At 43.3% G+C, this 13,666-nt stretch overlaps 1 protein-coding gene across 1 annotated transcript in view; it reads left to right on the top strand.

The window, feature by feature from the left end:
* Positions 1-13,666, top strand: part of PGM2L1 (phosphoglucomutase 2 like 1) — a 40,035-nt gene that overhangs the window by 15,854 nt on the left and 10,515 nt on the right. The window contains exons 3-9 of the mRNA XM_081002136.1: positions 2,614-2,720; positions 4,902-4,986; positions 6,176-6,259; positions 8,958-9,151; positions 9,879-10,068; positions 10,175-10,272; positions 13,209-13,389. Coding sequence (XP_080858262.1) covers positions 2,614-2,720; positions 4,902-4,986; positions 6,176-6,259; positions 8,958-9,151; positions 9,879-10,068; positions 10,175-10,272; positions 13,209-13,389 — 939 coding nt within the window. The remainder of the gene's footprint in view (positions 1-2,613; positions 2,721-4,901; positions 4,987-6,175; positions 6,260-8,957; positions 9,152-9,878; positions 10,069-10,174; positions 10,273-13,208; positions 13,390-13,666) is intronic.

The raw sequence follows: 13,666 nt of genomic DNA, 5'->3' as shown, positions 1-13,666 counted from the left end.
CTTGTTGTTTCTTCAGCTTGTAAACTGACTTGCATATAGTAATGTAGTAATGTAGAAAGGCGGTATACAAATGAAAAGTGAAATGAAATGAAATACTTAGATTGGGAAGATTATTCCCCTTAGGACAGACTGGTTAATGGCCTTGGGTTGCATATGCCCTCCTGTATCGTATCCTGGCTGGCTTGCTAATACCGTTTGGAACTATTTGCTAATCAAGCACTTATTGTAGTGCAGCTGCTCTCCTCTTTTGGCACACATCCGCCTGGGTTGCATCTGGCAGGCTGGCATGGAAATGGGGAGTTGGCCACCTTTGGCACCTTACACCTCAGATTCTGGAGCTCCCCGTTCTTACGCTTTTGTGGGGAAAAGAGGCAGTATGAAACTCTGTCCACCATTCTCCTTCCATGAACTTGCAGACCCCCAAGCCCTTCATGGTGTCCCAGCTAAATCTCTATCAAAGTCAGCATGATGGGGGAAAGGCTTTGCAGTGCAGTCCTACTGAGCCTCAGATAAGCATGCTAACTAGCTGGTCAGCAATCTCATGACTGAGATTTCTGCTGGCCGTGGCTGAAGTGCCAGGCGCTTAATCAGCATTCAGGTTTTGAGCCTCTCTCTATGATGGCTTTGTGCTGAGTCAAGAGAAGAGGTGTCCTATGGTACACAATCTGAGCCACATCCATGCTGGATTTGTGGGAAGCTGAAGAAAAAGGGCTTTTCAATATGAGCAGCACCATTATTTCAGCCATTCTGAAAGTGAAATTGGTACTAAAAGTTCTCCCAGACCAAGTAAAATTACAAATTGTGGTACTGCATTTGGAAAGGGTGAGGTGTTGCTTGCTTCCCTACGGAACCATCTTCTTAATCAGAGACCTCAAGTGCAGACTGCTACGAAACATGCTAGGGCTGGCATCAGTTGCATTTTGCACTAAGCATAATTTCTGGTGCCAAGTCCTAGGGACTCCTTGGAGAGTCCATGGCAGAAGTCTAGTTTGGATGTTCATACCACAGCTGAATAAACTGAGATGAGCATGATCCATTTGCCCATGCATGTCATCCTCATGCAAAAAACCAATGGATTTCTGTATGGTAGTGTTTTTAATGTCAGTTTGCACACTGCTTAGAAATACTTTTAAATAAATAAATGACCGCACCAATTCTCACTGTGCTGTAATAAACCAGGAAGTCTTCAGTTAACCATAATTTCCTGTTAATGTCTAAACAGGGCCACCATTGTTACCAACTTTGGGAAAAGGCTGGTTCTTAAAACACGGTTGAAGATGGCTCACTATCCTGGCCTATTCCAAGCCTGGTAACCATATTTTAAATATTTTCCCTGAGTGGGAAGGGTCTATGAGTAGAGGCACAATATTTGTTCATATTAGCTAATTAAACTGAGCTATGGTGGTTTGAATTGGGCCACAGTGTTCTACAACTGCAGATGCCATGTTTGCTGGAGACTGTATGAATAAGTAATAGCCATTCTTATGTGAAGAATAATTTGCTTTACTGTTGGGTAAATACAGTGGTACCTCGGGTTAAGAACTTAATTTGTTCTGGAGGTCCGTTCTTAACCTGAAACTGTTCTTAACCTGAGGTACCACTTTAGCTAATGGGGCCTCTCACTGCCGCCATGCCGCCGCCGTGCGGTTTCTGTTCTTATCCTGAAGCAAAGTTCTTAACCCGAGGTACTGAACTACTATTTCTCGGTTAGTGGAGTCTGTAACCTGAAACTTCTGTAACCTGAAGCATCTGTAACCCAAGGTACCACTGTACCATTCATTGTGAAGGTTTTCTGGCAGGGGTGGGGAACCTCCAGCCTTTGGGCCAGTCTTGACCTGCTGCCAAGATTGTCCCATAAGGTTATTTCCCCAAAACCACACCCTCCTGACCATCAGTTTACATCACTAGGTGATGTCAGCTGATGTGTGGAGTTCAGTACTGCTTGGGTGCTGCTTTGCTAGTGAAGCAGACCCTTCCCCTGTGGGTCGCCTTTAGAGAACCCCCATGGTACCACCCATCTTTCAGTCGCCTGGCATAATTGCGACATCAGATGATTGATAGGTGGGTGGCCTTACCCACCTGTCAGAGTTGGCTCATGGATTGGGGGAAGCTAAAGATTTGGCTCTCTGGGCCAAAAAGATTCCTCATACCTGGCTTACTATGTAGGGAAACTTTTTATTGAATAGCACTGGAGACAGTTGGTAAGGGTAAATTAAAGTCAAATTTATGGATTTCCTTTTGTTTCTCTTGCCTTGCTGATGGCAGTCATCAGTGCCAGATTTGAGACTATGGTTGACCAAGGTTCAGATGTTCCACCTGTTCCCTAACGAGGAGGCTTTGGGTAATTAACTTGGTGTAGCCAACGTTGCAGGACTGATGTGAAGTTACAAATGAGAAAACATTGTACTATAGCTTCTCCTGAGATTGCTCAATAAAGAAGGAAACAACTCTAATTGATAATATAATTTGTCCACCATGACAAATTCAGATTACATAATTGGGACAGAGAATTCTTTATTACAACTTCCCTGTGCTAGTGGAATAGGGAAGGTCTGAAAACCTAATCAAATAGGAGGCTTTATGCATGGGACTTCTCTTTTTACTTTGCTGCAGGGGATGTACAAATACCTTGAAAAATCGTTTCCAGACTTCAAGCAACGTGGTTTTGTTGTTGGATATGACACGCGAGGCCAGATAACCAGCAGTTGCAGCAGCTTAAGGTATGGGCTTTGTTGGGAGTAGAAACAAGATTGCCTTGGAATGACTAAGTCCCCTTTGCACTAAGCAGAAATCAAACTTTTAAAATTTGAAGATGAGAAGAAACCTGGAAGATATATCAGTTCTTTTTGAATGTGAACGTCTGTATCTGAAAGCGACACGAAGACGTAGCCTCCGTTCTGCCACATTACAGATCCCATTTCAGTCATAAGGGGCAGTTTGGTGGATGAAGTCAGGCACAGAGTAACTCAAGCCATGGATTTGATACTTAGGCGTTACACCTGTTGCACAGGCCTGGCTCTTTTCATTAAATGCATAATTTGTGTCAGGTCCTACAGATAAGGCCTAGGATCAGGCAGATTTGCAGAACCTCTGCCCAAGCCTTCCTGATGCTTTAAAAACTTCTCCCAAAAGCCACTGAGCTATTTAATATGAGGCCAGTTCAAGAGAGACCTTGTGGCAGTGTGTGTGTATTGTTGTATTTTCTTTGAGTTTCAGTAGTTTAGAATTAGAGAGCAGATATGTCCCATGTTTGGCACATTACAGACATCAAATTGTGCCCCCTGGAGGGAGAGGGAGAGAACCATAGTAGATTTGGAGTGCAGACAAACATAGTATAAGGAACATAGTCAGCCTAGCTTCCTTCTCGCCTTGCAACTCAAATGACAGGTGTTTGTACCAGTGAACTGAATGCTGACTCAGCTCTCTGTCTCAAGCATAACACAAGAGGAGCCCTGCTTAGTTGATTCAGCATCCTGTTTCCCACATTGCCCAGCAAGAAGCCCTCAAGCAGCACATGAACACCATAGCCCTCCTGCTGTTCTTTCCCCATATGCTGCCTGCCTCTGATCCTGGAGGTGGCATATTGCTGCCATGACCAGCAGCTGTTGATAGCCTTTTTTGCCATGAATTCGACTAATCCCCTCTTAAAGCTGTCCATGTTGATTGTCATCAAGTGGGACTTCCCTGTATTCTGTCCTGAACTGACCCCCACTATTCAGCTACGTTAGATGATCCCAAATTATAGTCTTATTAGATGAGGGGGAGAAAAATTAGATGAGGGGGAGAGAGCCAGTGTGGTGTAGTGGTTAAGAGCGGTAGTCTCGTAATCTGGGGAACCGGGTTCGCGTCTCCGCTCCTCCACATGCAGCTGCTGGGTGACCTTGGACCAGTCACACTTCTTTGAAGTCTCTCAACCCCACTCACCTCACAGAGTGTTTGTTGTGGGGGAGGAAGGGAAAGGAGAATGTTAGCCGCTTTGAGACTCCTTCGAGTAGTGATAAAGCGGGATATCAAATCCAAACTCCTCCTCTTCTTCTTCTTCTTCTATCCACTTTCTCTGCACCAGGCACAATTTTATATTTCTCTGTCATATTTCCCCTTACGCACCTTAAGAAGCCCCCAACGGTGCGCTCTTTCCTTGTGTGAGAGTAGCTCCAGACTCCAAATTATTTTGATTGCTTGTCTCTGCATGTTTTCTAGCTCTACAATATCCTTTTTTTGAGATGTGGCAACTAGAACTGTGCATAGTATTCCAGGTGTGGCAATACTATAAAGGACCCCTGACCATTAGGTCCAGTCGTGGCTGACTCTGGGGTTGCGGCACTCATCTCGCTTTATTGGCCGAGGGAGCCGGTGTACAGCTTCCGGGTCATGTGGCCAGCATGACTAAGCCACTTCTGGCGAACCAGAGCAGCGCACGGAAATGCCGTTTACCTTCCCGCCAGAGCGGTACCTATTTATCTACTTGCACTTTGATGTGCTTTCAAACTGCCACGTGGGCAGGAGCTGGGACAAAGCAACAGGAGCTCATCCCATCGCGGGGATTCGAACCGCCAACCTGATTGGCAAGTCCTAGGCTCTGTGGTTTAACCCGCAGCGCCACCCGCGTCCCTTAGATACTATAGATACTTAGATACTATAGATCAATACTATAGATGCCTATAAAAGCATAGTGATATTTGCAGTTTATTGTTGATCCCTTTCGTAATGATTCTTAACAGGGAAGCTACCCTTTGCGCAGCTGCCCTACATTGGGTCAGGTGACATTACCCATTTATTTATCCATTTGCCACTTTCTTCTTCTTCTTTTTAAAAAGGAAATGGGAATTTGTCTTGTCTTAGGATTTTGGGGAGAGTGCAATGGACAGGAGAGTGGCTTTATCATTTTTTGTCTTCCACAGACTTGCAAAGCTCACAGCAGCAGTCTTGCTTGCTAAGGGTGTACCTGTCTACCTGTTCTCAAGATATGTTCCCACTCCTTTTGTGGTAAGTCCATCCTTATATTATTATTATTATTATTATTATTATTGGGAACATGGCCAGCAGGTTCTAAACTGGATCCACATCTCTAGTGCGAAACCTTATTGAATGTTGTGGCATAGCAGTCCCAGGGGTAAGAAATGAATGTTTGGATTGATCATAGTTAGTTTGTTTGCTGTAAGGGCTAGCATTTACATACGGTAATGGAGCAGTGGTGTGCTTGATACTTAAAGTAGAAATTAGAATTCTGAATAATGTCAGGCCTTGGCTTGATGAAATTACCGGTATATATCCTCTGGTGATCCTTTGCTAGAGTCGGAATAGGTGACTTGAACCCCTGTTTCAAAACCATTTGAAATCTGTTGCAACATCAACATGTATATGTCAGATGCCTTGGGAGTTATTTTTTGTTTTGTTTTTGTTTTCACTATTTATTTTTGAGATCTTTGGATGAAGGGTGGTATATAAATTTGATCAATCAAATAATTAAGGGGGGGGGGTGAATATGTGTTACCTGAAGTCTCTTGGAGCGGCAATTCTTTCTCATACCAGAAATTGCACAAATAACATTACAGAAGGTCTGCCCACTGAACATATCTCAACTTATGGCAGATGTGCTCCTCAAATGTATGGATTACCATTATTACCGTTTGTAGCACTTGCTTTCCAGAGTCGTGAAAGGTCAAAATCCTGGGCTCCAACCCATCTCAGCATGCGCAGTAGATGTTTGAACTCTTCCCTTGGGTATGGAGTGGCTTGTGCTTAGAAACAAGACCCGAAGCCTTTGCTTTCATGTGCCTGGGGCTTTCTGGACTGCAGTCTTGGGTGCAATACAGAGAGAGCTGTATTGGAATGTGCGTGTCTTCACAACACCATCTTGGGCTCAGTTAGGCATATTGATTTTCCTGTATCTTTGGCACTAAGCTGATGAACAGCTCTGAGCCACTTATAATAACTTGCTTGTTTAGAGGATGCGACTTGGGAAATATCTAGGGATTCTTCTTTTGTTTAATAGCATTGTTAAGCCAAAAACACTGCGTAACTCAAAGGTCATACTGAATGGCAGTTGTCATTCAAGGGTCCACATATTCTTCTTGCATCAGTTGTGCAGACGCTTGGAATATCCTGAGTTCCTATCTGGGCTGTTTCGGAAATCCTGGCATGCTGGAGAGTGAATGTGGTTTTTGTCTTGCAGCCCTACGCAGTTCAGCAGCTCAGAGCTGTAGCTGGGGTGATGATTACTGCTTCCCATAACCGTAAGGAAGACAATGGCTACAAGGTACGTCGAAGAACTCTGTAGATGCCTGCTAGCTTTTAACAATCCTTTAAATCAAGAGTCTAAGAAAAGATCTGTGTTAGATACTGGAGTTGTTTGGGGAAAGGTCCTAACTCAGCGGTAGAGCAGACGGTCCTAGGTTCAGTCCCCAATGGCATATTTAGATAGGGCTGGAAAAAACTCCTGCGTGAAACCCTCAAGAGTCACTGCCAGTCAGTGTAGACAGTACTGAGCTAGATGGATTCAATGGTCATATATATATATATATATATATATATATATATATATATGTAATATAAACAAAACATATCACCCTTAATTCCCCCCCCCCCATAAAACAACCCCCCCCCAACTTCCCTCAGTTCCAATCTCTGGTTTCTCTATAGATGCTATTCTCTGCATGTTACAAAATTGTATAAATCCTTAATTTATCTGACTGATTATTATCAATAAAAAGTTTGTGAGTGTTTATTCAAAGCCTGCCAAGGAGTCCAGTTCACTTTGTTGCCTCTTTAAATACTTTGTAAAAGGTTCCCATTCATCTTTAAAGTCACAGTTATCCTTGTCCCGTAGTTTATGTGCCAGTTTTGCCAGTTCTGCATAGTCCATCAGTTTCTCTTGCCATAGTTCTTTAGTCGGGGTTTCCTCATTCTTCCATCCTTGTGGATGGATCCAGTGGTCTGACCTGATGTCAGGAAGTTTCCAGACTGTAATATTCTGGAAAATGCTCAAGAATGGAACACTACATACTGTATGTTCTGTTAGTGGAATAATTGCCTTTTAATGAAAATAAATGCATGCTTTCTGCTTTGGTTCTTTGGCCCCTACTGGTTTGCACAGACAATAAATCAGGGGTAGGCAACCTAAGGCCCGTGGGCCACAAGCGGCCCACAGGGGTTGTTTAACTGGCCCACTAGCCGCCCCCGAACCGAACAGATTGCTTGGTGAGTCCCTGGGTGCTGCGCTAAACTGGTGCAGCGCGGTGCAGGGACTCTCTTCCGTGGCGCCAGAAATCGTGCCTGTGCATGCATAGACGGCGGAAATCATGTCTGCGCAGATTCCGGAAATTGCGGGTGTGCACAATCCGGCCCACAGAGGGATCTCCGCTGGAGTGAACCAGCCCAGGCGTGGTAAACCTTGCCGACCCCTGCAATAAATTGTTCTTTTTTTCTGTGTTTATACGTAAAATGTCTGCTAAAACTTGGTTGCTGAGACTTGCAGGTGGGGAGAGCTCAGTGCTACTTGCAGGCTTCCCAAAGACAAACAGATGTAATAGTAATTTATTATTTGTACCCCGCCCATCTGGCTGGGTTTCCCCAGCCACTCTGGGCGGCTTCCAACAAAGATTAAAAATACATTAAAACGTCACACATTAAAAACTTCCCTGTCCACTGTAAGAACAAGGATGCTGGGCTAAATGGACCTTTGGCCTGGTCCATCTGCCGAGCTCTGCTGATAGGATGATGTTGGGTGAAAATACCTTCCAAGGGAGAGTGAATGGAGTTTTTCACACTTTGGTGAAAAGACTTTTTATTTTGACACCCCCAGAGTATTGAAAGCTGGCATTGTAGGTGCATCTCAATGCCATCAGGTATCATTTTAACACACCTTTAAAGGGAGCCTGCCTGAATGAGCAGCAGAGAGCAACAAGAAACCCCCTCTTTCCAAATAGCCCCTGGCCTTTACAAATACTAGGGTTGTATTCAACTAACTTTTACTTGGAGCAGTCTCACTGAACTTAATGGCTATAAATAACTTAGGTTTGTTGATTTCAGTGGATCTATGCAGAGTAAAAGTTGGTTGAATACAATCCATGGATTGTTGTATCCTCCCAGTTTTTGATATAATTAATTACTGTCTTTACTATGAATTTCTAAAAGTAGATAATAAAACACCAACCACAGCCTTTTATTATTCTGATACATCAGACTATCAAATATTGACCTATTTGCCCTTCAGAGCTAAATGAGCATGTATGTTTATTGATCATTTCAATTTTGTTTTCAAAAATACAAACCAAGTGGAGAATACTTACATAGAAAAGTGATATACCTGCACCGTTTTTGAAAAAGTGTGCTGCTGTTGCATTTTATAGATCGAGGCTTTTTCAGCCCAAATGAAGTCAAAGCAGGCAGAACAACAGATATGACGCTTAGCTTCGTACAGTAGGCTGCAATCTAGCCCTGCAAGCCCGCCCACCCACATTTCTCTCCAGGCAAGCAGGAGGTATTAGCTGGACAGAAGCACTTGAGGAGGGCTTCTGAGGAAATGGCTGAGGGGCCACATTGGCCCCTAGGCCTCAGGTTCCTCACTTTTCTCGTAGAGCTTGCATCACTACATGCATTCTTTTTCTTCTTTTTTAAATAATTTTTTAATTAATTTTCTTTTCTATTATTTAAAAACATCTCATATCAATAACATACATATTACACATGGTCACCCCCTCCCTCCCAGACTTCCCTCAGCTTCCATTTCTGATTTATTGCCTCCTTATTATACTGCTGTTTCATACAATCCACTATATCATTCCTTCATCCCGTTAATTGTTCTTTATCAATAAAGATGTGAATGTTTATTTAAACATATAGCATTCTCGTGCTATAGTTGCTGAACGTTTGGCATTTAAATTTTGGAGTGCTCAGACCCTGCCCAGAGGTCTTGCAGTGATTGAACTCTTACACTTTCCCAACTCTCACTTTAGGTATACTGGGAAAATGGCGCTCAGATCACATCTCCTCATGACAAAGAAATCCTGAAGTGTATAGAAGAATGTGTTGAGCCGTGGAACGACTCCTGGAATGAGAATCTGGTAGAAAGCAGCCCTCTTACGCGAGATCCCTTGAAGGAAATCTGTGCAAGCTACATGGAGGACCTGAAAAAGATCTGTTACCATAGGTAAGAAATCAAAGCACAACTCCTGTAAGCATCAATTCCATATGTTAGAAGCCCTCAAAGGTGGAGGTTCAGAATTGGAAGCAGGTAAGATGCAAATGTTTGGCTTGGGCATAGATATTTGAACAGGGAAGAGCAGAAGAAGAGTGTGTATTTTTTAATTTTTGTTTATAAGACCACCTTTCTGGACAAAGACCACTGAAAGATGGCCACCACTGTAGAGGAAAACTTAGTTACCAAAGGTTTGACTGAATAAAAATGACGTAGCCTGCTGGCTGAGAATTGAGAACAAAGGAACCAGGCCACATTTCCCTGGGGAGAACATTCCACGAATGAAGGGGCCACCACTGAAAAGGCTCATTCTCATGCAGCCACCTTCTGCACCTCCCTCAGATTTTATGTTTAGTTTTGTATTTACTTTGGCTTTCCCCCCCTTATTTGCTGTGAGCCACCCAGAGAACTTTACCAGACAGCGCACTTGAAGTCTAGGAGAAGGGCAAAGGTAACAGCTGAGCCCACATTAGATTTGCTGGTTATCCATGTCTATCATTTTTAGTTGCAGTGTCCCATGAAAGCCTGGCTCATTCCTCAGATGCTGGACATGTGCTGTGAGCTGTTTTTATATGAAGTCTGCTTTGGCGTCTGGGCATGTCACCATCTCTTGTGATGCCACCCCACCTTTTGGGAACAGCAGGTCTCCTATTAATCCATTCTGTTGTTTTCTTTATAGGGAGCTGAACACAAAGAGCAGCTTGAAATTTGTTCACACGTCCTTTCATGGGGTTGGGCACGACTACGTGCAGTTGGCTTTTCAGGCGTTTGGCTTTCAGCCTCCCATTCCAGTTCCTGAACAAAAAGACCCAGATCCAGATTTCTCCACTGTAAAATGTCCGAATCCTGAAGAAGGAGAATCTGTGCTAGTAAGTTTGGCAGGCGATTTCGTCAACAGTTCTGTATGTAAATAAGGGTGGGCGAAACGGACTGGCTGTTTCATGTTGAGTAAAAATAATAACTTTCCTCTTCCAGGAATTGTCTTTGAGGCTTGCGGAGAAGGAAGGTGCCAGGGTGGTGGTGGCAACTGACCCTGATGCAGACAGATTAGCTGTGGCAGAACTGCAGAAGAAGTAAGCGTGTGTTTGTGTGTGAGAGAGAGTTTACTCTGTGAAGGGGAAAAGACAGGCAAGTCTTGTGGGTGTTCCTTGAGATGCAGACCTCCATACTGAATAATGTTTGAATATCTAAACTTCTGTTTTAAAAATGGCACCAGTAATTGTGGTAAGGTAAAGGTAAAGGGACCTCTGACCATTAGGTCCAGTCGTGACCGACTCTGGGGTTGCGGCGCTCATCTCGCTTTACTGGCCAAGGGAGCTGGCGTACAGCTTCCGGGTCAGCATGACTAAGCCGCTTCTGGCGAACCAGAGCAGCGCACGGAAACACTGTTTACCTTCCCGCCGGAGCGGTACCTATTGATCTACTTGCACTTTGACATGCTTTCGAACTGCTATGTGGGCAGGAGCTCATCCCGTTGCAGGGATTCGAACCGCCAACCTTCTGATAGGCAAGTCCTAGGCTTTGTGGTTTAACCCACCACGCCACTAAAAGCACATATAGCTGAAGCTCCCTGTGCTTCAGATATTCCAAGAAATTGAATTAAAGGCTTGGAAGGGACATGAAAATCCTCAGATCCCTCTATAGTCCAGGAATATATCTGCACCTGCCTCTCTCAGGCCACATCGGAAGAGAAACAGATACACAGCACCAACGCATAAAAGCAGCCCGGTTTCTGTTTTCCCTTCTGCCACCATCTCCAACCCCATCCCACCCCACCGTTATTCCATGGCTCCATTCCAGTTAGCAAGCTCTTAGATTGTTTCTATACTGTACACAGCAAGGATCAGTGCCTTTTCTTTTCAGGGGGTACTCAATGGTACTTGGTACCAGCACCTCTTTTTGTAGTTGTTAAAAAGTGTGGCACTTACTGTAACAACTTTATGGTGAGTACAGGCACCTATTTTTCTAGAAAAAAATCACTGGCAAGGATGCTCCCAGTTTGGGAGCAGGGAGTGCTTAGGGAAATGCCCAAAGGTTCCAGTGTGCCTATAAGAAGCAAAAATTGCATAAAAATGTGGAGCTGTTCTTGTTCTCTCTGTCCTGGCCCATCTCATTTCCCCTTTGCTACCAGCTTGTTCTCCCCGATATCGCCCTCTCTTCCTTCCTTTACTCCTCTTGTTTCGTTCTCCATAAACCTTCCAACTGAAAGACTTTTCTTTTTTAAAAAAAAAATAATAATATTTATTAAAGTTTCACAGAAAAGGAATCACATTAATAAAAAAGGAAAATTTAAAAAGAAAAAGAAAAATACACAATACAAAATACAAAAAGGAAAAAGAAAAAACAATTAAAAACAATTCCGTCTTTTCATAACTTCTTTTACATTTACTTGTTTCCCGGACCTCCTCATACCTCCCTCTTTTGTATTCCAATTCAGTTTGTTAGTCCAGCAATTTCTTTCCCTCCTTTTTAGTCCCAATCCTTAATCCTAATATATTATAACATTAAGTTTTTACCTATTAAAAACCAATTTTTCCGTTCTTTTAACCTTTTTAATCCTAATCCTTAATCTTGATATATTTATAACTTTAAAACCTGTACAGCTAGAAGCCACTTAGCTTCAATCCAACATCACTCTAACATTCATTAATTTTGCAATATTTCTGTAAATAATCTTTAAATTTCTTCCAATCTTCTTCCACCGACTCTTCTCCCTGGTCACGGATTCTGCCAGTCATTTCCGCCAATTCCATGTAGTCCATCATTTTCATCTGCCATTCCTCCAGTGTGGGTAGCTCTTGTGTCTTCCAATACTTTGCGATGAGTATTCTTGCTGCTGTTGTAGCATACATAAAAAAAGTTCTATCCTTTTTTAACACCAATTGGCCGACTATGCCCAGGAGAAAGGCCTCTGGTTTCTTCAAGAAGGTATATTTAAATACCTTTTTTAATTCATTATATATCATCTCCCAGAAAGCCTTAATCTTTGGGCACGTCCACCAAAGGTGAAAAAATGTACCTTCAGTTTCTTTACATTTCCAGCATTTATTATCAGGCAAATGGTAGATTTTTGCAAGCTTGACTGGGGTTATGTACCACCTGTATATCATTTTCATAATATTCTCTCTTAGGACATTACATGCCGTAAACTTCATACCTGTGGTCCATAACTGTTCCCAGTCAGCAAACATGATGTTATGTCCAACATCTTGTGCCCATTTAATCATAGCAGATTTCACCGTTTCATCCTCCAACTGGAAGACTTTTCTGCCACAACTTATTCTTCTGAGTTCTCCTAGTACTCCCCCTGCCTCTCCTTCCACCGCTAATTCTCAGGCCACTTCCAAACAAGTCTGTGTTGGGGGATGGGGGATTCTTCATACCTGCAGGGTTTTTGCATCATCTGCACAGCACTGATGTCGTCATCAGGATTCCTACCCATATTCCCATATCCATCTATTGGTTTGTTTTTATTTTGATTATATATTATGATTATATCATGATAATATTTTGATTATATATTTTATGGTTTTATATTTTGATTTTATTCTGTGAACTGTCCCGAGACCTGCGGGTATAGGGTGGTATATAAATTCAATTAAAAATAAATAAATCTCAATTTACCCATCCTGTGAAAAATCCAATAACTTTTTTTAAAAATCACCTGTTACCAAAGTCTGAATTGTTTGAAAAATTAAGCCTCAACCTGAAAGTCCCTTGAGTGCCTTTCAAATGAATGAGTCCACAAGCCAGCCACAGTGCAATGAGTGCAGGGGAGGAGCTTCAGTCACCTGGGAAACTCTGCTTCCTGGACCATTCTGAAAATGATGGGGTGTTGTATTGGCACCCACATTTAAGAAGCCCTGCTGGTGGACAAGTCTCCTCTTCTGCACAGAAGAAACTTTTAAAGCAACTGTGTTTGTGGCTGCATTCCTCTGTGTTTTGGATTCTCGTGCGTATTCCTTTTGACCTCTGGTCCTCTCCTCTCCTCCTCCTCCTCCTCCTGCAGTGGCCACTGGAAAGTCTTCACTGGCAATGAGCTGGCAGCGTTGTTTGGGTGGTGGATGTTTACTTGTTGGAAGGAGAATTGTTCCAAAGATGCCGACGTCAAGAATGTTTACATGCTGGCCACCACGGTCTCCTCTAAGATCCTGAAGGCCATCGCACAAAAAGAAGGATTTCACTTTGAAGTAAGAGCTGAATGGTGTTTAGGGTTGTGGTTTGGCTGAGTAAATCCCAGCCGTCTTTGTGCAGTAGTACCTCGGGTTATGAACTTAATTTGTTCCGGAGGTCCGTTCTTTACCCGAAACTGTTCTTAACTTGAGGTGCGTTTTCGCTAATGGGGCCTCCCGCTGCTGCCACGCTGCCTGTGCATGATTTCTGTTTTCATCCTGAAGCAAAGTTCGCAACCCGGAGCAACTACTTCCGGATTAGCCGCGTTTGTAACCCGAAGTGTTTGTAACCCGA

The sequence above is a fragment of the Podarcis pityusensis genome (assembly GCF_964106645.2).
Source record: "Podarcis pityusensis genome assembly, chromosome: 4".
NCBI classification, from domain to species: domain Eukaryota; kingdom Metazoa; phylum Chordata; class Lepidosauria; order Squamata; family Lacertidae; genus Podarcis; species Podarcis pityusensis.
This window is presented reverse-complemented; position numbering and strand designations above follow the sequence as displayed.